The sequence below is a fragment of the Pteropus alecto genome, unplaced genomic scaffold (genome assembly GCF_000325575.1).
Source record: "Pteropus alecto unplaced genomic scaffold, ASM32557v1 scaffold157, whole genome shotgun sequence".
Taxonomy (NCBI): domain Eukaryota; kingdom Metazoa; phylum Chordata; class Mammalia; order Chiroptera; family Pteropodidae; genus Pteropus; species Pteropus alecto.
Genome location: NW_006440626.1, coordinates 3,088,779 through 3,113,744, shown reverse-complemented (window position 1 = coordinate 3,113,744; position 24,966 = coordinate 3,088,779). Strand labels below are relative to the sequence as shown.

Genomic DNA, 24,966 nt, shown 5'->3' with positions numbered 1-24,966 from the left:
CTAGAGCTGAGACTAGAGCATCAGGCTCCTTTGTGAGGTGGCCTCAGTGACAGGGGTGCTGTGAGGCAGGAGATATCCCACCCCAAACTAGGTGGGGGAGCCATACCAGTCCTGCCCTCCAAGTCCCTAACACCACCTGCCTACCTAAGCTTTATCATGTTGCTGCCACTGCTGGGAGCCTGTGCTGTGGTGGGGCCATTCCAGGGCTCTGAGTGGGAGCCAGTGCGGGGTCTGCTCACCGAAAGTCACAGCTGCAGGGACCCTCGGTGCTGCGGCAACCTGCTTGTCCTCTGCCTCTTTTTGATCTGGCAGGTCCGGCACTATTGGCATCAGGTCACCAGGACCACTCCCAGCATGAGAAGGGTCATAAAGGTGAGGAGGTCCTACACACCCTCTTCCCTCAGCACCATGATTGTTTAAGTCACTTGCTACAAAGACCCTGTTCTATGCCCTGCATACAGAGATGAATCGTACTAGAGAACTCAGATGGCTGGGGAGAACATAGTCTTGTCCCAGACCCAGCAGTTATCCTGTACTTCTCTCTTCCTCACTCCACATAATCAATCCATCTACTTGAAAACCATATCTTAAATCTGATTCCTTCTTAAAACCTCACCATACCCACCTGCCCTTGTGTCTCACCTAGGCTGTAGGCACGCCTTCTGCCTAGTTCCTACTGCCTCTCTCACCCAGCCACAGTCAGTGTTCCACATAGCCAAGAGAATGACCTTCTCTCTCTTTTTTTTAAAATTTTAATCCAAGGATAACATATATATATATATATGTGTATATATATATGTATATATATATGTATATATATATGTATATATATATATACATGAAATATAAGCATATATAAGTCAATGAATTCTCACAAACTGGACACATCCATGTGCAGCACCCAGGTTAAGAGACAAACCATTATCAGCAGCCCAGAAGTTTGCAGTCAAAAGTATGCTAATTTCTAATAGCATAAACTAAGTTTGTCTGTATGGACTCATATGAGAAGTGGTTTTTGCACCTGGCTTAAGCCTAGCATTATGCTCATGAGCCAAGAACAAACTTTTAAAAACAGATCATAGCACTTTGCCACTCAAAACCCTGTGATTGCTCTTATAGATACACTCCCCATCAAACTCGGAATAAAATCCAAATTCCCAATCCCAACTCCAAGGCATGATCTGTCCTACGTGTCTCTCTCACCTCACCTCCCAGAAATCTCCTCGTCACTCATTCCATTCTGGCCACATGGGCTTCCTTGCTATTCTTGGACACATGGCCTTATTCTGTCTTCAGGGTCTTTGCACTAATATCTCCTGTGCTGACAATGCTCTTTCTTCACATGTTGCTTGGTTTGCCCCTCACCTCACTCAGGTCTTTAGTCAAATGTCACCACCTCTGAGAGGCCTTCTCTGACTAGTTTGTCTAAAGGAGCTAGCCCCATACCCACTCTAGTTTTGTTTCCATCGGAACACTTTTCCATTCATAACATTAAGATGTATACTTGATCACTGTCTGTCTTCCATGTCTAGAGGATGGCGCCCATCAGTGCCCTTGTCTTGTTCATACTGGTACCTCCACCACCTAGAATAGTGCCTGGCCCAGAGTAAATGTTTTATCTTTTTTGAATGAATGACTACTGTTTGCCCTAAGGGAAGTGACTCCCCCTTTCCTGAGCCCCAGCATCCTCATCTGGATAATGGGGGTTATAATTCTGACCTGTGAAGATTTGATGAGGCAGCGTGCACAAGGATTTTCCTTCTCTGTTCTTACCTATAGGTGTCACCACAGAAATGGGCAGTGCCTGTCATGAGACATGACACTTGTTTTGGTCTGATCTCTAAATTATTCAGTCCTGGCAAGTTCAGGGGCCTGAATGCTCATGTTCAACGATGGGCACCAAAGAAGAGATGGGGATATCGAAGGAGCCTCCGGGAATCACGGGCCCAATACCTGTTCTCTTGGCAGTACCCATGTCAGTGCCCACCTTGGGATTTCCATACCCCCTCTGAGTCCACCATTTCTACCACCTCCCTTTCAAGCACCTGTATGCTCCCTCAAGACAGTTCTTGGGATGTATGGCAAGTATCCTGGTGTCTCAATGATGAGCATACTCATTTGACTTGCAAGCCACTACTCCCTGACCTGGATATGTATCAAAGGATGGAGCAACTGCTGGTCTACTCCCAGGAAGAGTCAATGCCATTGGAGCCTGTTGTCAGCATGAGATCTCATCCTACGTCCATGACTTTAGCCACCTCTCTCCCAAACCTTCCTTCATCTCAGAGGCTGCAGTTCTGCTCCAGAGAATTCCTGCCTTTTCCTTCCAACCAACAAGTGGGAATACCCACCTGGAAATCCTGGGGCTGCCCACAAGAGGCCTGGGCACCAGGGAAGGAAAACCTGACACTAGGCAGAAAGGACACTAGAGAGACCCAGGCTCCAGAGTGGGTGAACCAGAGAGAGAGCAGTGGGGAGGATGCTTGGGAGATTCAGGCATCTGGAAGGCAACTCCCAACAAAATTTGGGATGAAGAACAATGTAGAGACTAATGTCCTGGAGTGGGGAAGCCAGAGACTGGTGATAAGTAAAACCAATGGAGAGATCTTGACACCAGAGTGGGAGAACCAAGACAAGGTGGGAGTTGAAAATAGAGCCAAAATTCAGGAATTAGGAAAGAGAAACCAAAGGGAAGCTGGAGGTGAGAATCCCCCTGTAATCCAGGCACATATAGTAGAGAACAAGGAAGAGTTAAAATGTAAAATTGATGCAGACTCTCAAACACCAGAGTGGTGGAACCAGGATAAGACTAGAAATGAGAACGCTGTAGAGACCCAGACATTTGAGAAGAATAAGAAAGAGGCCAGAGGGAAGGCTGAGGGAGAGACCCATGCCCAAGGACTGGGGAAGCAGGGCCAGACGGGAAGTAAGAATGATGAGGAGTCCCAAGTACCAAGATGGAGAAAACAAGACCAGATTAGAGGTGATGTTGGTACAGAAATTCAAGTAGAAGAGAAGAGAGACAAGGACCAGGTTGGAGGTGGGAATGCTGTGCAAACCCAAGTACCTGGTGGGGAGAACCTGGGAGAAGCGGAAAAAGAGGATGGGATAGAGATCCAGGCCCTGAGGTGGGGAAAACAGGAATGTGTCGGAAGTGAGAATGTTACAGCTATTCAGACACCGGCGTGGGAGAAGTGGGCTCAGGGTCGAAGTACGAGAGCTAGTAAGGTCCAAGCCCTTAGGGGAGAGATCCAGAAACGACTAAGACATGAATTTCAAGTGGGATGGGGAAGCCAAGGCCTGAGAAGAGAAGGAGATGCTGGAGAAACCCAGATAACTAGAAGGAAGAACCTCAGAGAGGTAAGAGAGGAGGATTGGATAGTGGTCCACGCACTGTGGTGGACAGACCAGAAACCAGTAGCAAGTGAAGTTGACAGAGAATTTGAGATATCATGTTGGGGGAATCAGGATCAGATTGGAGGTGAACAGAGAGCAGAAATTCAGACACCAGAGCAAAGAAACCAGAGAAAGGACAGAGATGAGGACCGTATAAATACCCTAGCACCTGAAGCAGAGAAACAGGCACAATTAAAAGTTGAAACTCATGTAGACATCCATCCACCTGATAGGAGGGATCAAGAGATGTTTGGTGATGAGACAAGGACAGACATTCAACTGCCAGGCAAGAGAAACCTGAGAGGATTTGAAGGTGAAAATGGTAAAGAGACCCGGGAACTTGGGGAAGAAAACCAGAGGCAGTTAAGCAACGAAATTAATGGGAAGATTCACTCACCAAAGTGGAAGAAACAGGAATACATTAGAGGAAAGAAGGATGCAAATACCCAGGTATCTGAGGTGGAGAGCTGGGGAAAATTAAGAAGTAAAATTGATGGACAAACTCAGTTCACAGAATGGAAGAAAGAGGAGCAGGCTGGAAGTGAGAATGGCATACAAATCAAAACTCCAGAGAAGAGAAACCAGAGAGAGGCTGGAGGTGAGGCTGATGCAGAGACCTGGACACCTGGGGAAGAAAACCAGAGTCGATTAAGAGGTGATATTGATAGAAAGGCCCATTTACCAGAGAAGAAAAACCAGGAGCAGATGGATGGTGAGAACGGAACAGAAATCCAGGTACCAGAGAAGAGAAACCAAAGAGAATCTGGAGGTGAGGATGGTACAGAGACCCACAGACCTGAGAGAGAGAACCTGGGACAGTTAGATAGTGAAATTGGGGAGAGCCATTCACCAGGAAGGAGGAACTGTGAGCAGATTGGGGGAAAGACTGATGCAGAAAATCAGTCATTGGAGAAGAGAAACCAGAGAGAGGTTGGAAGTGAAGATGGTAGAAAGATCCAGAGACTTGAGGGAGGGAACCGGAGACGGTTAAAAAGTAAAGTTAATGGAAAGACCTGTTCATTAGAGTGGAAGACCCAGGAGCAGATTGGAGGTGAGGATGGTGCAGAAATTCAAACACAAGGGAAGGGAAACCTAAGAGGGACCACAGGTGATGACAGTAGAGAGATCCAGGCTCCTGGGGGAGATTGCCAGAGACAGTTAAGAAGTCACATTGATGGAGAGATCCAGATGCAAGGGCAAGGGAATCAGAACAAGGGTGGAGATGAGGATGCTGCAGAAATCTGGGATATAGCGAGCCAGAGAAAGTGCAGAGCTGTGGATGCTGGGGGAGTTCCAAGGGAAGGACACAAGGACCAGGTCGGTGGAAAGGATGCTGCTAAAAGCGATCTCCAAGTTGACTGTTCTGGGAGTGAGAGGCCCCCAGTCCTCACTGGCTCTGGATATGGGGCCATGGAACAGGAACAGGCAGTAGCCTCTCCTCTTTGTCCTGAGATGAAACTTCTCCCCCACCGGGGTGACGGAGAGCATCTGGCCAGCCAGAGCACGGTCCCTGCCAGGAAGCACAGAGTGGGGATCAATCCAGCCTCCAGGCAGGCCCCACCTAAACCCCAGAGAAGCCGACAGAGGGACAAACAGGTGGATCCAGGAAAAGTCTCTGGTCTGGCTTGGCAGCTTCAGAACCCACAGTCTCTGGCTGCGTTGCAGGACCAGCCCTCTTTCTGTCCCTCTGACTCGTGTGGCCAAACCCCGCAAGCTGCTACAGCTCTGGCGGGTGCTCCCACTGCCCTCGCTGTCATGCCCAAGTGGCCAGTCCTCAAGAAGAGCCAACGCCTGCTCCTGGAGTCCCTCATGCGGCGGAGGATGGCACACCTGAAGTGGGGCCTCCCCCGGAGGATTCTGGAGTCCCATTCACTCTTTAACGTCTTAGGACCGTGCCCACTGCCCTTTGCTGGGGTGCAGCTCCCTGGATCATACGCAGCCTGTGAGCTCCGACGGCAGCAGGAAAAGCTTCGTGAGGCCCAGGGCCCCAGGCCAGGCCCTAAGTCTGCTGAGAGGTCCAAGAGAGTTCGACCCCCAGAAAGAAAAAGCTCTACACAGGCCAGAGCTCAAGAGAAGTGTGGGCCACAGCGGGCAGAGCCCATTGGCATGTCCATCCATCCCCCAAAGCCTCGGAGAGTCAGGCCACCAGGCGGTCCAAGAGAAGGACAGGATGTTCAGGAAAAGGCTCCTCCTCAGGCCAAGCCCCCTGCTCCCAGGAAACCCAGGCTCGCAGCAAAGTCTCAGAGCTGGTGTGGCCAAGAAAGCATCCAAGAGTCTTCCAGGGAGAACTGCAGGAGAATGGTCAAGCCAGGAGTCTCCCAGATGGCAGACAGGGCTCCCAGGAGAGTAAGAACCTCGTACTCCAGGGCAGGCCACGACCACTGGAGGGAGAGCACCTTCCAAGAGGCTTCTAAGCCCCCCAAACTCAAATGTCAGCAGCCCACACACTGGAGAGAAGGAAGCCTGGAGCCTGTGGAGGGCAGAAGGGCTGAGCAGCAGCCTTCCCGTTCTACAGACGCCTCCAGCTTCAAAGGGAATCTCCACTACGCTGCAGCGAGGCTGAACGTGACCTTTTTGAACAAGATATCCTGGTTCCCGCACCTGGCCAAGCCCCAGATCTCAACCCTCAGCCTGAGCCTGAAGGGTTCTGATCCAAGCCCGCTCCCCAAAGTGGTTGACCCATATGTAAAAGAAGACAGCATTGAAGTCCACACTCCTCTGAAGAGGGACCTTCAGCCACCAGGTCACTGCCGTGCTGGTGCCACTCTTCCCAAGACAGAGAGCCTCCAGGGCCAAGGGGAACCTGAAAACCCAAATGGAGCCCCACAGAATCTACCAGCCTCCAAAAAGTTTGGTTTTACGAAGCACTTGAGATGTTTTCTGCTCCAGCATTGTTTTAGAAAATAGGCTGCAGTCCCAGAGTCCTCAGAACATGTCGAAGAAGGCATGAGAGTGGTCTATTCATCCTCAAAGCCCCTAATAAAATTGGTTATTTGGACACTGTGGGGTTCTGATTTTTTTTGGCATGTTTTCTGAGTGCTCCCTTTTGGGGTTTGGGATTCATTCTGGGATGGGTAGAAGCCACTTCTACTCTTTTAATTTTTTATTTTTTTTTTATTTTTAAGAGTGTTTATGCTATGGTTTTTAAGGTTTGGGGAATGTGGGTCAGCCCGATGTCATCTCCTCAACAGCTTCCCTCCCCAGCTTCTCACGGTAGGGTTTCCTGAGGTTTCTATCATGGTTCTGTCCTGTCTTATTTCAAGCTAATTCCGATTGAAGTAAAATGCTCAAATAGCCTCAGCTGCTTGAGGGGAGGCTTGGTTCTCTGCACCAGACACTATTATTCAAGTTCTTTTGATCACAAGGAAAGATGCTGATGACTGGGCAGCTGCCCTGCTGGGATTCTGCTGCCCATGAACAGACTTTACAGAAAAATCATCCCACCTCTCCAGTTCTTAAGCATCCCCAACCATAATTACTGCTCTGCCTGACTCACCTGTGGGCATCCTGGAGCTAATTATTTGTTTCAATGAAATCTGAAACTCTGAGCCAAAGGGCATTATATCTTATATCTGCTTCTGTAGATAGCTACAGCGGGTAGAAACAGATTCACAGAGCCTAAATCAATGAGCTCTGGAGCTGGGAATTTAATTCAGGCTTTTTCCTTCTGTCTCCTTTATCCTCCCTCCCTTCTTTCCTTTCTCCCTTGCTGTCTTCCCTTTCATTTAGCTTTTTCAATTTTTTTGATTTACTGTAAAACCCACACATGCTCACTGGAGTTTAGAAAATTTAGAAAAGGAAAAATAATCCATAATCCTATGCCTCAGTTAATGTTTCGATGTTTTTATTCCTATGCGTTGCTATCTACAAAGTGTCCCCATAGCAATTCATGCCTATCATTTACTACAGCACTGATACTGTGGTAGGCAGCCTCTAAGAAGGCTTTCAGTGCTCCCTACCTCCTGGAATTGCTGCCCTTGTGAATTCTCCTCTCCTTTGAGTGTAGACTGCATCTAGGGACTCACTTCCAACAAATAGAATAAAGCAGAAATGATGGACTGTTACTCCTCAGAATAGTTTGAAAAGATTATAGCTTCTGTCTTGGGCATTTCACTCACTTTCTTGCTTGCTCCCTGAGGGAAGCCATCCTGCATGTTGTGAACTGCACTTGGAAGGGCACATGTGACAAGCAACTGAGGAGGCCACTGAATGACAGCCATGGAGAAAGTAAGTTCTTCACTCCAACAGCCTCGGAGGAACTGAATCCTGCCACCAATCATGTAAGTGACCTTGGAATCAGATCCTTCTGCCCTAGTGAGTCTTGTGATGACTACAATCTCATGAGAGACTTGGAGGCAGGGTCACTTAACTAAGCCATGCCTGGATTCCTGGCGCACAGAAACTAAGAGATAATAAAGGTTTGTCGTTTTAAGTTGCTAAGTTTGGGGGCATATTAATTCTCTATGGCTGCTGTAACAAACTACCACAAGCTTGGTGGATTAAAACAACTGAAATGTATTCTTACAGTTCTGGAGGCCGGAAGTCTGAAATCAACATGTCAGCAGGGCTGCACTCTCTCTGACTCTCCGGAGAACCTGCACTCCGAAGGTTCTAGTGGGCAATTCGTTCCCTGTCTCATCCAGCTTCTGCTGGCTGTAAGTGTTCACTCGCTTGTGGCGCCTCACTCCAATCTTGGCCAAACTGCCTCCTCCTTTATTCTGTGTGTCTCTTCTCAAGACACTTGTCATTGGATTGAAGGCCCACCAGATTCTCCAAGAAGATCTCATCTCAAGATACTTTATTACAACTGCAAAGATCCTTTTTCTAGATAAGGTAACACTTACAGGTTCTGAGGATTAGGATGTTATATTAGTCTTCCTTGGCTGCCGTAACAAAATACTACAGATTTGGTGGTTTGACAAATAGAAATTTCTTTTCTCACAGTTCTGGAGGCTAGAAGTTCAAGATCAAGGTTCTGGCTGATTCAGTGCTAGTGAGAGCTCTCTTCCTGGCTTGTAGATGGTCACCTTCTCACTATGTTCTCATATGTCCTCACATGCACTTTCCTTGGTGCATGTACATGGAACGGTTGAGAGATCTTTCTGTTTTCTTATAAGACCACCAATCCTGTTGGATTAAGGTACCACTCTTATGATCTCCATGAACCTTAATTCCCTCCTAAAGGCCCCGTCTCCAAATACGGTCACGTTAGAATTGTGGTACACAATTAAGTTCGTAGCAGACATGGAGATATCATTTTGAGGGTCACCATTTAACCCATTACATGGGGTAATTTGTTATGGAGAAATAAACAACTAATACATATATACTCTATTGTAATAATTTGCCTATCTGTTTCCTTGACTGGACTTGTAACTCCTTGAGGACAAGGACTGTCTGTTGTTTACTTTTGAATCCTCTAACTCCTAGCACAGTTCCTGGCTCAAAATTTTGTTAAAAAGCATACATACTTTGTTCGCATTTAAAATACATATAGAATAATATATAGTGATATAGAAAATGTACATGACATTTTTCTCCAAGAAAGTTTACAAACCTTTGTATGTTGCTGTTGTAAAAATGTATAGAAAATGTCTAGAAGAAAATATATCAGAGTATTATTTTTTCTTCATTGAATATGAATTATTGCTATAACATATTTAAGATGTGTTGAATGTTGTTTGCTTATTTTCTATACTTTAATATACAATTATTTATCTTTTGTACACTTAGCATTTTAATGAATAGTTTTTCATGTTAATATCTACTTTTCTCAAACATTACTTCATAATACTCCATTGAATAATAAATCATTGTTTTCCAAACTATTTTGCCATGGAAAGCATTTTTTCCAATCAGTCACAGTGCTTCTAATTGTGGAAAACATCTCTTGAACTTACTTCCTTCAACTTTAACCAGTCGCTGGGCACCTTGTTGTTAAATAAATCTTCGTATATTGACGGATTGTTATAAACATATTTAACGTATTTTTTCTCCTTCACTATTCCTTGTGCGCTCACAAAGTCTCAAGTGCTGTGCAGCCCTCTGTGAGAGAACATTTTAAGGGCAACGTCTTAGACTCTTTGAGAGAAAGGTGTCACGTAAATTTAAAATAATAATGCTAGTAGCTTTTAGATAAAAATCCGCGATCTTTAAGTTTTTAATAGTAGAAATAGATTGCTTCTTTTTTTTTTTTTAAGGCTAATGACAGCTTCTTTATAATGCTTTACAACCTTCGATGTGAAGACGAATTTCTGAAGATTCTAAGAGCAAACCATTCTGGGCTCGGTTGGATGCTCTCCAGGGTCCTTACGTCCTTCATCTGCCCTCAGGGGTCACTGCTCTTCTGAGAGTTTGTCCCACTCGCTTTGCGCAGGCGCATTACTCACCCCCCGCCCCCACCGCAGGCGCAGGGCTCTTTAACTGCGCTTGCGCACAAACTGCGCGGGAAAACGTGCTGCGGCGGTGGCGTGCAAGCCCAGAGATGGCTGTGAGGGAGGCGGCGGCAGGTGCTCCCCCACCTGGGAGGGACGAAGAGGCGGCGCTGCTCTTCGAGAGGGCCCATTACCGGCACGACCCGCGCTGGCTGCTGCCCGTGCCTCCTCGTCTGTGCCTGGCCTGCGTGCTGGAGCTGCTGCCGGAGCCCGGCGTGTCGGTGCGAATCGGGATCCTCATTTCCCCCATTTAGGACCGCCCCTTGCCAGCCTAACTTCTTTGACCCCGACCCACCTCCGAAACTAAACCGGGCTCACCCGCCGCGCCGAATCTGCTCCTACACAGGCCACCCCCTCAGGCGGCCCGGGCGGCCTTCTTTCTCTGCGGCACCGCCCCAGTCCACCCCACAGGCCGCCTTTTCCACCCCAGGCCCTGCCCTGGCGCTGTGCCTCAAATGGGCCTACCCCTGCCTGTTCTCATTCTGGGACCTCCGGGACCCCAGCAAGACTCCCCGGCACGCCTGCCCGCCTTCCCTTGTCCTCTCTAGCTGTCATGCTGAAAACCGACTTGCTCTCCCTTTCCCCAGGATTTAGCCTTAGCTCAGGCTCCCTCCATTTTAGTCCCTGCTCAGCCTGTGGGCCAGGCACACACGCGCCGGGGCTCTTCATTCCCTTCAGATTTCTGAGGGGTGTGAGTGTGGAGGAGAGGGCCGCCTGGGTCTCTGTGATGGCAAGAACTTGGGGTGGAAGTTACAGCTAGGCAGAAGTGGGGTGAAAGGGAAGACTTCTAATAGGCAGAGCTGGCTGAAACATGGCTTCCCTTCCTTGGGGCCTATCCACCTTTGCAATGAGGGGTTTTTTTTTAATTTATTTTTTTTAATTTTTTTTTAAGTTTTTTGTCCATGGAAGCATCCAAGAAAAGTTTGAGAGATCACTTTTCTCTCAAATTCATTGAGACGGGGCTGGGAATTCATGCCTTTGGTAGGGGGAAGGGCTAGATCAGTGGTCCTCAAATTTTTGATCTTAGATGGTTCTTCACTTTTAAAAAGTGTTGAGGACCCCAAAGAGGGTGGGTTATATCCACTGATGTTTACTGTATTAGTAATCAAAATTTAGAGAGATTTATTTAAAAATAGTAAATTGGCTACATATTAACATAATTTTTATTCTGGCAAAATGTACATAACCTAAAATTTACCATTTTAACCATTTTAAGTGTATAATTCTGTGACAAGTAATTTGAAAAGGAAAAATAACTTTTCCAAAAACAGAAGGGAGAGTGAAAGGACTAGCTTTGTTTTAAAATTTTGCAAGTCTCTTTAATGTCTGGCTTAATAGAAGGCAGCTGGATTCTCATATTTCTACATTTAACTTGTGATATCACATGTCATGTAATATTCAAAAAACTTCGCTGGACACTTGTGAGAGAATAAGAGTGAAAAAGGCAAATAGCATCTTAGCATTATATGAAAATAATTTTGATCTCAAGGATCCCCTGAAAGGGTTTTGAACATTCTCAGAGTCCCCAGACTATACTTTGAGAACTGATGGGCTAGCTAATAACATATGAGATATTGTTGAGGCCAAATGTTCTGAGGCTGTCGTTCTTGGATAGTTAGAGATGGATAAGACAGTGAGGGAAAATAAAATACATTCCTGGGAATTTAAATGATGGACAAATCTGTGGTCAAATGCTGTGTGGGATATGTAGAGAAATTAGGAAATGTAAAATTTTAGAAGAAAAAGCATTTGAATTCGGCTTGAGAAGACGGGTAAGATTTGGACCAGAGGAGATGGGGATCTTACCCCAGGAGGTAGGTATTAGCAAGGATGAGTTTGGGGAGGTAATTAGAGTGTTTGAAGAGAAGTTGAGATTGGAGAGCCAGGTTAAGATCAGTTTCCTGAAGAGTATGAATACAAGCTAAGGAGCTTGGACTTAATGAGATTGTCAGCTGAAGGGGAGTCATTGAGAATTTTTGAGTGACTCATTTAGATCACTAGCTTAATGTATTATGTAGAAGGAATTGGTGAAGGAAAATAGGAGGCTTGCAATAGTGTAGTTTAAAGGCAATAAAAGAAGATGCAACTTCTTCACCTTTTATTGAACACAATTTTCTTAGCTTCAGCTTTCACCAATTGAAGGGATGATATAGTCAATTCTATCCTCTTTGCACCCCCCTTTTTTTGACCTAACTTTTTCTACTATTTTGAACACTCTGCACAACTACTACTCAGTTCCCTGTACATGGAAGTGAATTGAGTGTGAAGATTTATGTCTACCTTGAATGGAAGGATGTGTTTTCTCTATCTCTGTAAGGTTCACAAAGGGTCGCCAGTATCCCCATGCTGGACTGTTGAAGTGGAAAGAGCACTCACCTTTGACAAGAGGTCTCCTGGTTGGAGCCTTAGATTTGAGTCCTTGGGAAAGTCTCTGAGCCTCCGTTTTCTTATCTCCAAAATGGCTATAATAATACCTATTTCTCCTTGCTCACCAACTTGTTAGACTTTAATGAGCAAGTAGACAAATGATCTGTGAACAGTAAAATGTGTAAGTATAAGGTATCAGGAAGCTTAGCCCATGTATAATCCTCTGTATAAACACTTGGATTCCAGTTTGTAAATGATGCCCTTTTCCATGCTCTCTCCAGGGAGTGTGATCTTACTATGAATTAGATGATCCCTCCAGTATCATCTTGTAATTATATTTATAAAGTTATATATTGTATATTTAATTACATTGGGTTGAGAATGGCTGAGACTTGGTTGCTATTGAATATATTTCTTCATTTACTCCAAGCTGGTGCGCAAGAAGCATGTACTGTCTTGCTTCCAAGATGTTCTCGTGAGGCACGCTTCCCTGGTCATGCAGCTGATGGCTCAGGATCAGAGAGTCTGTATCCACTTCATAAACATGCTTTTTGGTGAGATTAAAAGGGAAACTTGGCATGAATTTTGTGTATTTGGAATGTATATTTGCTTTTGGGGTCTTGGAGAAATGGTCTTGGAAGGATAATTTAGGCTTTTTTGTGAAGTAACAGTTTAATTTGTTAGCAAATTGTTTTGTCACAATGATGAAGAAATGGCCACCTTTCTAAGATACATGATGCATTGTATGGTAATTACAGCTAAGAAGTTAGCTGAAGATGAATATGGGAAATGTGTGTTTGTTCAAAGAGTCCAGTCTATATGGTCTTTGAACAGAATCAGGAGTTCCAGACCAGATTCTGCTACCTGGCTGTGACCCTGATTGAGTTACTCCTTTCTCCTTAGTTTCTTCTTGTATAAAATGATGTTGATTAAAGGATCCCTTCTTTAAATACAATTATAATGTCCTATGGAATGAGCCCTTTCAGCGGGGAGGAGAGCTAACTCTTACGGGGTGCTTTTCTCTGGTAGAGGTTTTTTAGGCTTTTAATTGCCAAGACAGTCCTTTGAGGGAGAGAGGATGATCCCCAAGGCTCAAGGAAGTCATGGTATAACTGGCAGAAATGAAATTTTACCCCAGGTATGTAACAGACTTCAGAGCACACAGCTTTTATGCGGTGCCAAGCTGTTTTTATTCCTTTAAAATCAGAGTGGGTCATTGAAAGTCTAGGTGTTTGGTGCTGAGGATAGAATTTACCTGGGACATTGCTTAAAGCTGCTGATAGTTTTAGAATTCACAGTATGCCTTCGTGGGTTTGTTTTTCTTTTATCTATTAATTATCTCTCTCTTACTTTCCTCTGCTCCAAGGACTGTTATGCAGTGTGGAAGATGGGAGTGTAGCAGACCTCTGTATTGAAGGTAAGGTGAAACTGTGTACCTACCATCTGAGGCTGTTAGCATGAATTGCTGCTCTGGTTATTTGAACCCTTGATGAAATATTTAATTTTAGAGACAGATAAAGAAAGCTCACTTAATTGTAATCATTAATTTTACATTTCTGTCTTGGGCACCTTCTCTGAGCTAAGTACTGTGTCAGACACTAGAGATACATAGATAAAACATGGTCCTGTCCTCTAAGAGTTTACAATCTAGAGAAGAGATTGGCTGGTAAATTACAAAGGCTAATAAGTGCTGTTACAAAGACATGTACAAAATTCTATTTTTATTACATTCATTTAGTTGGTTGGAAGTTGTCTGCCATAGGTGGTGATTAAAGCTGTGGAAGTGTGTTGGTTTACCTATAATGGGCTCAAGAAGAAGGAAGACGAGCATTGGGATGGGAGGATTCTTGCAGAAAGAGCAAGAACTGCATCTAGTCAGGAAACAAACCACACCAGTTATTTGAGCAGAAAAAACTTTAAAGAATTATTAACTAGGTAACAAAATAAAAAGAGAACATGCAGCCTAGTTGTGAACCACTGATATAAATCAATGAAGAAACCAGAAGTTTCATGGTCTACTTGTACACACATGGTTTAATGGGGGAGATAGAAAAGACTAATACAAATGAACAAGTTTTCACGGAGGTAGCAATTTCAGAAAGCAGCTCCCATTCCTAAGGCTGGGGAAACAAAGGGAGAAGTTGGAATTATTAAAACTACAAGTTTGCAGGAAGGACCCCGTATAGGAAACTCAGACCTCTGAGGAGAGGATGCCGCTTGGCTGCTGCTGGGTCCATAACCATCCAGTCATAGAGTTAGCATCTGCAACTACTAGCAGCTGTAACAAATCATAAGTCAATATGTATGTAATTCTAACCATCTGTATGTAATTCTAACCATCTCTCAGTCTAGACAATGTGGACAAACAGATATACTACTTGAAGTTCTGACCACTGGAAGGGGTGGGCAGATTTCCCTTCACCATTTTCCTCAAGGCCACTCTTGAGTGGGGCTATAATTCTAAAGCTATTCACTTCTGGTTAGTGTCAGTATAGCTTGCAGAACCCTCATCAGACCCCAGGAACTTCAGTGAGGTGGTAGGTACAAGATGGAGACTGCAAAACTAGAGGGAGAAGAAGGACTTGTTCCTTTCTTACTGTTTCCTTTTTGCTTCCTGCTTTCTTCCTGTTTCTGTGTTATCCTAGAATGCTTATTTACCCTGGAAGTGGCAGAGCCTGCCCATAGCAGCAACTGAAAAGCTTTTCCCACAACTTGCAGAGTGAGCCTCTTTTCCACCCCTCCTTAGAGACACCAACAGAAGCATCAAAAATGATTGTATCAAAGGGCGGGCTGCAGGTTGTGGGATAATATTATTGGCAAAGGAACTCATAATTCTGTTTTCTAGTATATGAAGGAACAAAATCTGAGGAAGGAAAAAAAGAAGAGGTGATATGAAATAGTAGTTTTCAACCTTGGCTTTACAATAGACTTACTCGGGGAACTTAGAAAATATCCAGATGCTTAGGCTCATTATCTAGATTCTGACTTAATTGGTCTTGGGTGGGACTTGGCATTAGTATTTTTTTAAACCTTCATGGGCAATTCTAATATACAGCCTAGTTGTGAACCATTGGTATAAAACAATGAAGAAACCAGAAGCTTCTTGGTCTGGATGTGCACACATGGTTTAATGGGGGAGATAGAAAAGATTAATACAAATTAACACAAGCAAATGACTTGAGTAGAAGGGTTACAAAAGGTGAACTCTGGGCACGGGCTTGTCTTCTGATAATGCTGTTGTGTTGCTCAGTCCTTATCCAGCTTACAACTCAGCTGAAATTAGAGCAGACCATTCATTGCCTGCTGGACGAGTGCCACAAAGAGGTCAGTAAATAGCTGTGGGCTCTTGAGTACCCCTTAGGATCCTCAGATTTTAGAGCTGGACCAACCCTTCTTTGGATAGATGGAGAAATAAAACTCCAGAGAGGAAAAGGGACTTGCCTGAGGTCACTGAGTCAGTGGTAGAGCCAGAGCTAGGGCCTGGGTCTTCTGATCCTTTTTCAGTATCCTTTGCCTCTTCCTTCCTTCCCTTTTCAATCTCCCAAATGCTACCTCCATGTGGTGAAGTCTCATTGTTCTGGCAAAATCATCTCATGGCCATTTTCTGTATGCTACTAAATACAGTACAAATTTCCTTGAAGAATTTGTCAAGGAAATATGTTCACTATGTCTTGACTTAGTAGTTTTATTTGATTTGAATTGTATACAGTATTTTGTACTGAAGGCATTTGCTTTTATCAGGATCTAAGGTAAGCACTGAGCGGGTACGTTTAACCTGCTTTCTTCAATATAGTCAAAGATATCATTTAAACAAGCAGTTTTTGCATTTTTTAAGATTTATGAATATCAAAATCACTATTTTTTTTTTTTGCAAAAGGAAGACAAATGTTCATCTAACCATCAAGAGCAACATTTAATTACAAGTTATATTATCATTATAATTGCTCTACATGCAATTAATATATCAGATTGGACTTATATATGTCAATACTTATTATAATTCTATATATCAATACTTATCATTATGATGATGCCACTTAATACTTTGAGCACTTTCTATATGCTAGGCACTGTTTTAGATGCTTTACATATAGTTTCATTCAATCCTCTCAACAACCCTATGAAATTGGTACTATTATTATTTCCTACGAGAGGAGTTAAGAGTCTTACTTAAGGTGCTACAGCTAGTTAGTAGAAATATATATTATTGACTCTCCCTGTAAAGTACCAAGCATAGTACTTGGCAAATAGGGTATTCCTTAATAGTAGCTATAGTAATGATGATGATATATATATATATTTTTTGCTGGAATTCTATCTTTATGATGTTCCCAACTTTCATTCCCCAGGTTTTGGCTCTATAAGAGACAAAATACACTAGTTCAGTTTAACAAACATGTACTGAGCTAGGTACTGAGGACTCTAAGAAGAATCTGACTCAGTCCCTTTTCCCCAGGGCTTCCCAGTCCAACTGGGGAGATAGACATTTAGCTAAAGAGGCTGATTACTGATTGTGGTGAGAGACACGTACAAGATAGGCACTGGTGTGGATATGGCAAGATAAATTTTGGTAGGATCTGTCCTGATCTTAATTTATAGAGTGGGGTGTGTTCACTCTCTGTAGCTGTGTAACGTGCCCTCCATGAGAGGCAGCCTTGCCACCCTGACACTTCTTGGCAAGTTGGTGGATGCCATTCCTACTCTGGCAGACAAGCTTGTGATGGAGCATGGTGAGTGAACTCCGGGGAAGAGCTGCCACTATCCTGTCATCTGCTTTGATCACACTTTTTTCCGGGTGGTCCATTCACTGCATACACCGGGAAGTCATTACTTTCCTTCTCTAGGCTTTAGGTTTCGCATCTGCAAAATGTGTTCTGTGTTAGCCAATTAAAAAAAAAATACTCTCAATTCTGGTCTTGGGCTATTTCAATCGATTGTTTTAACACAAATTTTGAATTTGGGGAGCTTTAGCTCCCTACACTTGGGCTATTTCAATCGATTGTTTTAACACAAGCTACCTACTGTGGATCTTCTTTTTTGTGGAAGGAGGAATTAATTGTGAAATATAGATGCACTCTTTTTCATCAGTAAAACGCAAATAAATATCTCACAGAGGATTTACTCAAGGGTAAATCACTTAACTGCTCTAAATCTTAGTTTTCCCTTTTGATTAAGTGCCCAGAAATCATTTATTGTGGGGGATTATTGGCGATTACCATTACTACTCCATTGGGGGCAATAGTTTGGAGTTTCATACAGCAGTTGACATGTGCAGTTCCCGTGGATGCTTGGTTGTTTTCTGGACAGGTGACCTAATGGAGCATCTGTTGAGAGGTTTAGTATACCCCAATGAGGGGATACAAGCTTCTGTCTGTTACCTGTATGGGAAGCTGTTCTCCTCACCAATGGCAGCTGAGATGCTTTCAGGCCATTTCCGGGAGAAGCTGTGTCCTCTCTTCCTTTCCATACTGGATGGTGCCCAGACAAAGGAGCTACAGATCAACTGTTTAGGTAAGACATGAGACTGGAGAGAGAACAGAGAGAAAGCATTTGAGGTTTTGCTTGAAGACTTGTGATAATTGGCTCTCTAGTGGTGGGGAAGTTTGCTGCTTTGCAAAGGGTAGAAGCCATGGGTTCAGGAGACAAGATGCATAGACTGTGAAAGGTGCCCAGAGTTGGTGTGACATCTTAATGTTGCCTTTGGAAGGAGAACAGGAAAGAATGTGCAACAGCAATTTTTTTTGCCTCCAATCTTTATTGCCTGCCTTGGTGTATCTTGTACTTGCTGCCAAGTTAATCTTCACACTGCACAGTTTACATCCGGTCAGTTTCCTATTTGGAAAATTATCTATGGCTCCCTCTGGCCTCCAAGGTGATGTCCAGAGGTGATGCTTGTTATCTGAGGTTGCTTAAAGCACTAGCTACAGAGAAAACATAGTCTGTGGGTGACAGCAGTTTCTTTTCACAGTTTGGGCCAAGAGCTCTGTTGTGAACAGTCCAGCCACACATAGCATTCATTCTGGGCCAGGCACTGTGCTGAGCTCTGGGTCATAAAGATGGTCCAACACAAGATCTGTTATGAGGGAGCTTATAGTCCAGATGTGAACAGTTGGAGTTCAGTGTGGTAAATGTCATTATGGAGGTTGCACAGATAAGGGTGGGATTCTATTTAACATAGTACTAGAATTCTTATATATAGAAAACCCTAAAAACTAAAAAAAAAAACCCTGTTAAAACTAATAAATGAATTCAGTAAAGTTGCAGGATACAAAATCAGTTGTAATCCAGAGCAAACTGCTCCTCCTTGTTTTCCATACACTAGCAACAAACTATTTGAAAAAGAAATTAAGAAAACAATCCTTTATACAATAGCATTAAAAAGAAGAAAATACTTAGGAATAGCTACAGAAACATGAAGTTTCTAGGGGGTGTCTGAAGGGTTACTTTGAGTATACTCTGGTACCTGTGCTTCTCTCGCCTGACTTCCCAACCTCTTTGTTTTCTAGGTTTGCTGAGGCAGCTGCTGAAGTATGATCTCTTTGTGTCCATGATCATGAACAAGTCTGCATTAGTGGAAAGTACTGACAGTGCTGAGGGGTCACCAGGAGAGACCTCACTGCCTTTGGTGCTCAAAAAGGTCATTGTCTTGTGATTCTCTGTCTTTAGGTTCACTAATAAGGAAACTAAATGCCTCCTGGGCCTTGTCCTCATCCACCACTCCTTCTATCCTTCTTACTGGCTAGAACAATATGCTGTTAGAAGACTCTAAGTAGGTATTTTTCTTCAAGAATTCTTATTTCCACATCTTCCCCTTCACATCTGGGCTGCCTGAGAATGGAGAATACAGGCAGCTACAAAAACAAAGCTACCTCTGTTGTTTTAGTGATAAAACTCAAGCTTTTCAGCTTGGTACCTAGAGCCCTCTTTCTCTGGATCCTCATCCCTTCAACCTTACTTACTTGTCTCTTCTACCCTGCAAGCCAGTGCTCCAGCCATATGCAACCTCTCCTTGGTCTTGCATATGTTAGGTTATCCTGTCTCTGTGCCTGTGCTGATGCTCTTTCTCTTTGCCTTTAAAGCCTTTCCCCTCTCCTTTGTCTGTCGACCTCTGATTCAGTTTTCAAGACCTTTAGAGCTCCCCTGTCACCTTGGCTCCTTTAGGCAGAATGTGCCCCTTTGTCACAGTGCTTACTTCACCATATTGTGATTGATTGACTAGGAGTTTCTTTAGAGCAGGACCTGAGTTTAGCTGTATCTCTCTAAAGTGCTCAGTCCAGAGCTTGGCAGAGCTACTATCACATCTGATAGCAGGACTATCATTGATTGACTAGACTGTGGGACTCCTTCTGCAAGAAGGAGGAGTAACCCTGGTCAGAAGTTGAAAAGGGACAGTTGGGGAAAAATGAGTTAGGTATTAAAAATCCAGAGCAAACTGCTCCTCCTTGTTTTTCTGGGATGCCTCTAGAATGATCCATGCAGGGCTTGCGAACTCTGAAGAGCAAGTCCTGTGTCTCTGACCAAAAAAGAAATCTCATATCGGGTTCTTTTCTGTGTTCATTTTGCTGTTGCCATCCTGATGTTCATGGTAGCATCTGGTTAGAACATTTGATCCTGTTCTCAGCAGGGGTACAGGGTCTTCTGTTCTCACAGTGCACCAAGGCAGCACGATGGTGGGAAAGACAGATTAGAGAGCGCTTCCCTAGGGGGAGAGAACTTTGTTGAAGTCCTAGCCTTCATCCATTGGCAATTTTGGATGATCAGCATTTTATTTGACTACAGCAACTAGTAAGATTGGGACTCAGGTAGGTGAGCGAGGCACTTAACTTGCTTAGGTGCAAAATTTAAGGGAGTGCTAAAAAACTCAGCAGTCTAGATAAATAATATTTTAATGCAATATTTTTAAAAAATCAAAGTTAATGCAAAAAAAATTTATGATGTACAAAATATCAAAAATTGAAATAAAGATAAGACCAGCATGTAGCCTAATTTCCATTCCAGCATTTTTATCAGAGTCTAATGCTAGTCCTTCCCACTTTTGGCTGATTATCAGCTATTCTCCGAAAATTCAGGTCCCTGGGAACATATTGTCAATGTTTATGTTTCTGCTTTTACAACGTTGATTCATCCATTTAGTCAAACACATACTGAACACTAATGTGATGTGTCCATCACTGTGTTAGGCACTAGGAATATTATGGTATACAAGCAGTTGAGTTTCTTGCCCATTCAGAATCTAGTAAGAAAGCAGATATTTAACAAGTAAATGAAGAAGCAAAGTAATTATAGATTGTGGTAAGCGCTCTAAAGGAAATAAAGAGGGAGGAGATGTAGTGGAGAATACCATCTACAGGTCGAGTGGTCAGGCAGGGACTCTCTGAAGGGTTGACATTTGAGGTGGCACTTGAAGAATTAAAGCCAGTGATCAATTACACCTTAATGAGGCTGAAAATAAATAAGCTAATGATATGAAGAGTGGGCAGAAAAGTGTTTCAGGTAGAGATAACAGCAACTGGAGGCCAGAGGAAGGAAAATGCTTGATGTGTTCCAGAAACAGTGGGATGGATGGGGGTGGGAGGTGAAGAGGCGTGGCCCAAAATGAGACTGGAGATTAAGCAGGAAAAGTCGATCACGGTAAATAATTAGGATTTTTTAAAAGACAGATTTTCATAATTTATTTTGTTTATGATAGGAATTTAGAGTTAGTGTTTCTCAACACAAAAAATACGTACATTTTAAACTAAGAATTATTGTTTTGCTTAATTTGTTAAATATCATTTTTGTAAGACACATTTTTTCTCCACATCTTAACAGCTCTGAAGTTGGGAGACATTTTATTGTCCATGGTATGTCATCATTTAATTACAGCTCTTTTTCTTTCTTAGTAGTACATAAAATAATGGTTTACATCAGTAGCATCTTATTTTTTTTAATTAATTAATTTTTTATGGTGACATTAGTTAACGAAATCCAATAAGTTTCATCTATACACTTTAACAGTAAGGCATAGATATGTTTACACTGTGTGTTCACCTCCTATAGTTAGATTTCTTTCTGTCACCTCATATTTGACCCCCTTGACCCCATCTACCTCCCCTCTCCCCCCACCCTCAGCATCTTAAAATAGATGTTACTTCCTATATAAAAGAGAACAAGATAGAGGTTAATATCTAGAAACTCCTTTACGTACTAACAGAAAGGCTCCTCATGTGTCCATTTTTAAGTCTGACATGACTGAGATAGGTTTAAGCTTTCAGTCCTCAGCTGCATCTCTACCAGACATGTATGACTTTGTCCTTTCCTTTTGAAACTCTAAAACCAGACACACTCTTCTTCGTCTTGTGATATATGTTCTACTCATCCTTTCCCCTCAGAAGGCCAGTATCTACTATACTTAAAATCTGTGGTTGCAGTTAACTCTTTCCTTGATTTCTGAAAGTGTTATAGGGATTCCTAATAGCTGCGGTGTCCAATAGGAGTTTGGATTTTATACAGTAGAAATTCATTGAAATGTTTTGAATAGAGAAGTAACCTGATCTAAAATTTTGATGAGGAGGCATTTCAGTTGTGGATAGACTCCTAGATTTGGACATGGCTGACCTGGGTTTTTGCCTTAGCTTTGCCACTTATTAGCTGTGTGGCCTGGAGTACTTAATCTTGATGAGCTTTAATTCCTTCCTCTGTGTGTCGAGGGTCCCCAGGACAACCCCCAGTTTCAGTGGTTCACTAGGAAGACTCACAGGAGTCAGTGTATAATCCTATAGCTGTGATTTACTGAGTGAAAGAATACAAAGCAAAATCAGCAAAGGGAAAAGGTGTATGGAGCGAAGTCTGGGGGGAAACCAGACACAAGCTTCCAAGAGTCTTCTCCCAGTGGTCAAACAGAATGCACTTTATTCCTCCAGCAATAAATGGTGACAACAGTTATGAAATGTTGCCTAGCAGAGAAGCTCATTATCGTCTCAGTGGCCAAGGTTTTTATTGGGGGCTGGCTGGTCATGTAGGCACCCTCTGCCTAGCACATACCAAAGTTCCAGACTCCTAGAAAGAAAGGTGTTCAACACAAACTATATTTTTTGTACAAATAGTTTAGTCAGAGTGAATGACTTTTTATCAGTTCTGGAAGTGATGAGAACTCTCCCGAAATCCAACTTCCCAAACTTGATCACTGGCCAACCTTGCAGGCAGGACTTTCTAAGGATAACAGTCTCAGGCATGATATGGTAACCCTTTTCTATACACACTGTAGAGTGAGTCTCCTAGTAGAATTGTCCCTTTTATGTCCCAGTCTTGTTGCAAATATCAAAACTAGATGAGAGCTGTGAATGTACTTTTGTCAGTGAAGGCCTGAGCCCTTCTTGGTGATGATTTTAGTGTTCTTTGAGTGCCATTGTGTTCTTTTGTTCTACTTTTCACCTGCTGCTGTTCATGGAGACTCTTTTCCATAATCCATAAGTGCCCTCCCTGAGCATCTTCATGCCTGGCAACTGGTAATGCTGGAGGGATTCAGAGACAGTTAGGGCTTCTGTCCCAAGGCATTCAGGCTGCTTCCTTCTGGTCCTGGCAGTGGTGTAATTGCAGCACTTTTTGCTGCCTATTTCTCCAGCTTCTCCTCTCCAGAGATGAGATTCTGCAGGTGGCCAGTGCCCACTGTATAACAGCAGTACTGGTCCACGCCCCAGCGAAGCATGCCCCGGCCTTCATCCATGCTGACATCCCAGGTAGGTGGCCCCTTCTAACCTCCTCCAAGGACCCCAGAGTTCTAACTGGAAACCCTGAGTCACAGTAGCAGCAGCAATCCTGTTGAGGTTCTTTGGTAATACATACCGGAGGGATTGTTTGCTGGCAGGTTCAGTTGTACATGACAGACTCTAGAAAGTAGGCCTCATAACATCTGAATTCTCATGCTACAGATTTCTTATATGACCTTGAGCAATTTGTTACTGATGTTTGTCATTTATTTGACCATCTAGGAATCAGCCCCTCGTAAGGGATGGTGAAAGACCCATGAACCAGGAAGGCAAAGGAAATGAATGTTTCTTGAGGGCTTGTTATGAGCCAGGAAATATGCCCTCAGGTGTTTTGTAATGTTGCCACATTCGGGTTTTCACCTATGTTCGCTATTTTAAGGATAAGAAAATTGAGGATCAAAGAAGGGAAATAACTACTTTAATTGACAAATCTAGTCGTTGGCAGAGAAGGGATATAAAATCAAGCCTCTCTGGCTCTAAAAATTCTTTTCTCTGCATCATGCTGCTACTCAATCTGAGAATTAGGAGACTTGAGTTCTAGTCCCACTTCTGCCATGAACAGTACTTCTCTCTGGGTCTCAGTTTCCCCATCTGTTAAAAAATGAGGTTAGACCATAACCCTGAGGGCATTTTCCAGGTTTATCTGTGAATTAATGATCATGTCTCATGGAGAGGGTGGACGAACAGATGCAGTAACGGGTGCGATGCTTAATAAATCCAGGGACCTAGCGTTAGTTAAAGGATAATGACCACACAGCTGCCATTTATTGTCTTCTTTCCCTCTCTCTGGCCAGAGTTCCTCTTTGAGCATCTTTCCTCTTCCAGTGAAGTGCTCGTCTGGTCTAGCTACAGTTGCTTGATACTGCTGGCAGAGGAGCCACTCTTCTTTTCCAAGTGCCACACGGTGTACGGTTGGTAGTGGGGGTCCCAGACTAGCTCTGGGTTGGATGGACAGCACTTTGAAGTTGGGTAGCCACAGCAGTGATGGGGAGCTAGTCTACACTTTGGAGGGGCGTGCTGGGTCTGGTCATTTCCATCTGCTCAAATTCATTACCAGATCCATATGCAAGCAGTAATATCCAGACAGTTCTACTCTTCACTGATTAGCAGAAGTATACATATTTAGAAAGAGAAGGGCACTTGTATTAGCAAATGAATTCCTGTTGAACCTTAAGAACAGCGTTATTCAGCCTTGGATTTAATTTTCTCCTATGCTCCAGATATCTATCCATCTAGTTGGTCCCTAAGTCTTGCTGATTCATCCTTTCAAAATTTCTTGAAACTGTCCCTTCTCTTCCTTCCTGGTGAAGGAAGGAAGCACTTGTCTGGGACATTTTATATTACATATGGATTTTTAGATTGGGCACATTCAATCATTTATTTTATATTCTATGTTTCTATTCTATGCCAGGTACCAGATTGGGACTTGGAGATTCAGAGATATATCTGACATGGTCCCTATCTTCTGGAAAGGGATAGAAATGTAAACAAGCTGGTTAGGGCTCCTGTAGAGGGAAAGTACAGGAAGTATGGGAGCTCAAGGAAGGCTTCCGAGAGGAGTGGAGGTCCTCTGATACTTTGAGGAGGAATAGAAGTGTGTGGAGAAGGCACAGCTCAGTCAATATTCACTAAATTCTTCAAGTGCCAGGGCCTGTGCTTTGGCTTGTGCTAAGTTTTGGGGAGATGAATCTGATAAGGGCCCGTCCTCCAGGTCTCACAGTCCTGTCCCATCAGCTCAATCTTGTCAGGGCCCCTCCATAAGGAGCTGCCAGCAAACATGTGCTGTCCACAGCCTCTCATCTGTCTTGGGCAGGCAGTGAAGGAACTGCCAAGCACTGATCCCTGCCTCTGCCCTGTCACTTTGAGGCAGGAATCGAGTCAGTGGTGAGGAGCCTACAGGGAAGTCTGCGGATGAACAACACAGAGCTGCATAAGCAGGGCTTGCTGCTCTTTGCTGAGATCCTGACTCGGTGAGCAAAACAGTGGAGCATCAGGCCTGTAGGGGCCAGACTGGAGAAAGA

The 24,966-nt window shown here is 43.7% G+C and overlaps 1 protein-coding gene across 1 annotated transcript in view; it reads left to right on the top strand.

Moving 5' to 3' along the window:
- Positions 1-9,880: 9,880 nt before the first annotated feature.
- Positions 9,881-24,966, top strand: part of MEI1 (meiotic double-stranded break formation protein 1) — a 60,961-nt gene continuing 45,875 nt past the window's right edge. Inside the window, exons 1-10 of the mRNA XM_006917371.2 lie at positions 9,881-10,051; positions 12,628-12,751; positions 13,564-13,614; positions 15,448-15,521; positions 16,822-16,927; positions 17,505-17,708; positions 18,704-18,834; positions 22,801-22,915; positions 23,740-23,856; positions 24,816-24,915. Of these exons, the coding sequence (XP_006917433.1) occupies positions 9,881-10,051; positions 12,628-12,751; positions 13,564-13,614; positions 15,448-15,521; positions 16,822-16,927; positions 17,505-17,708; positions 18,704-18,834; positions 22,801-22,915; positions 23,740-23,856; positions 24,816-24,915 (1,193 nt within the window). The remainder of the gene's footprint in view (positions 10,052-12,627; positions 12,752-13,563; positions 13,615-15,447; positions 15,522-16,821; positions 16,928-17,504; positions 17,709-18,703; positions 18,835-22,800; positions 22,916-23,739; positions 23,857-24,815; positions 24,916-24,966) is intronic.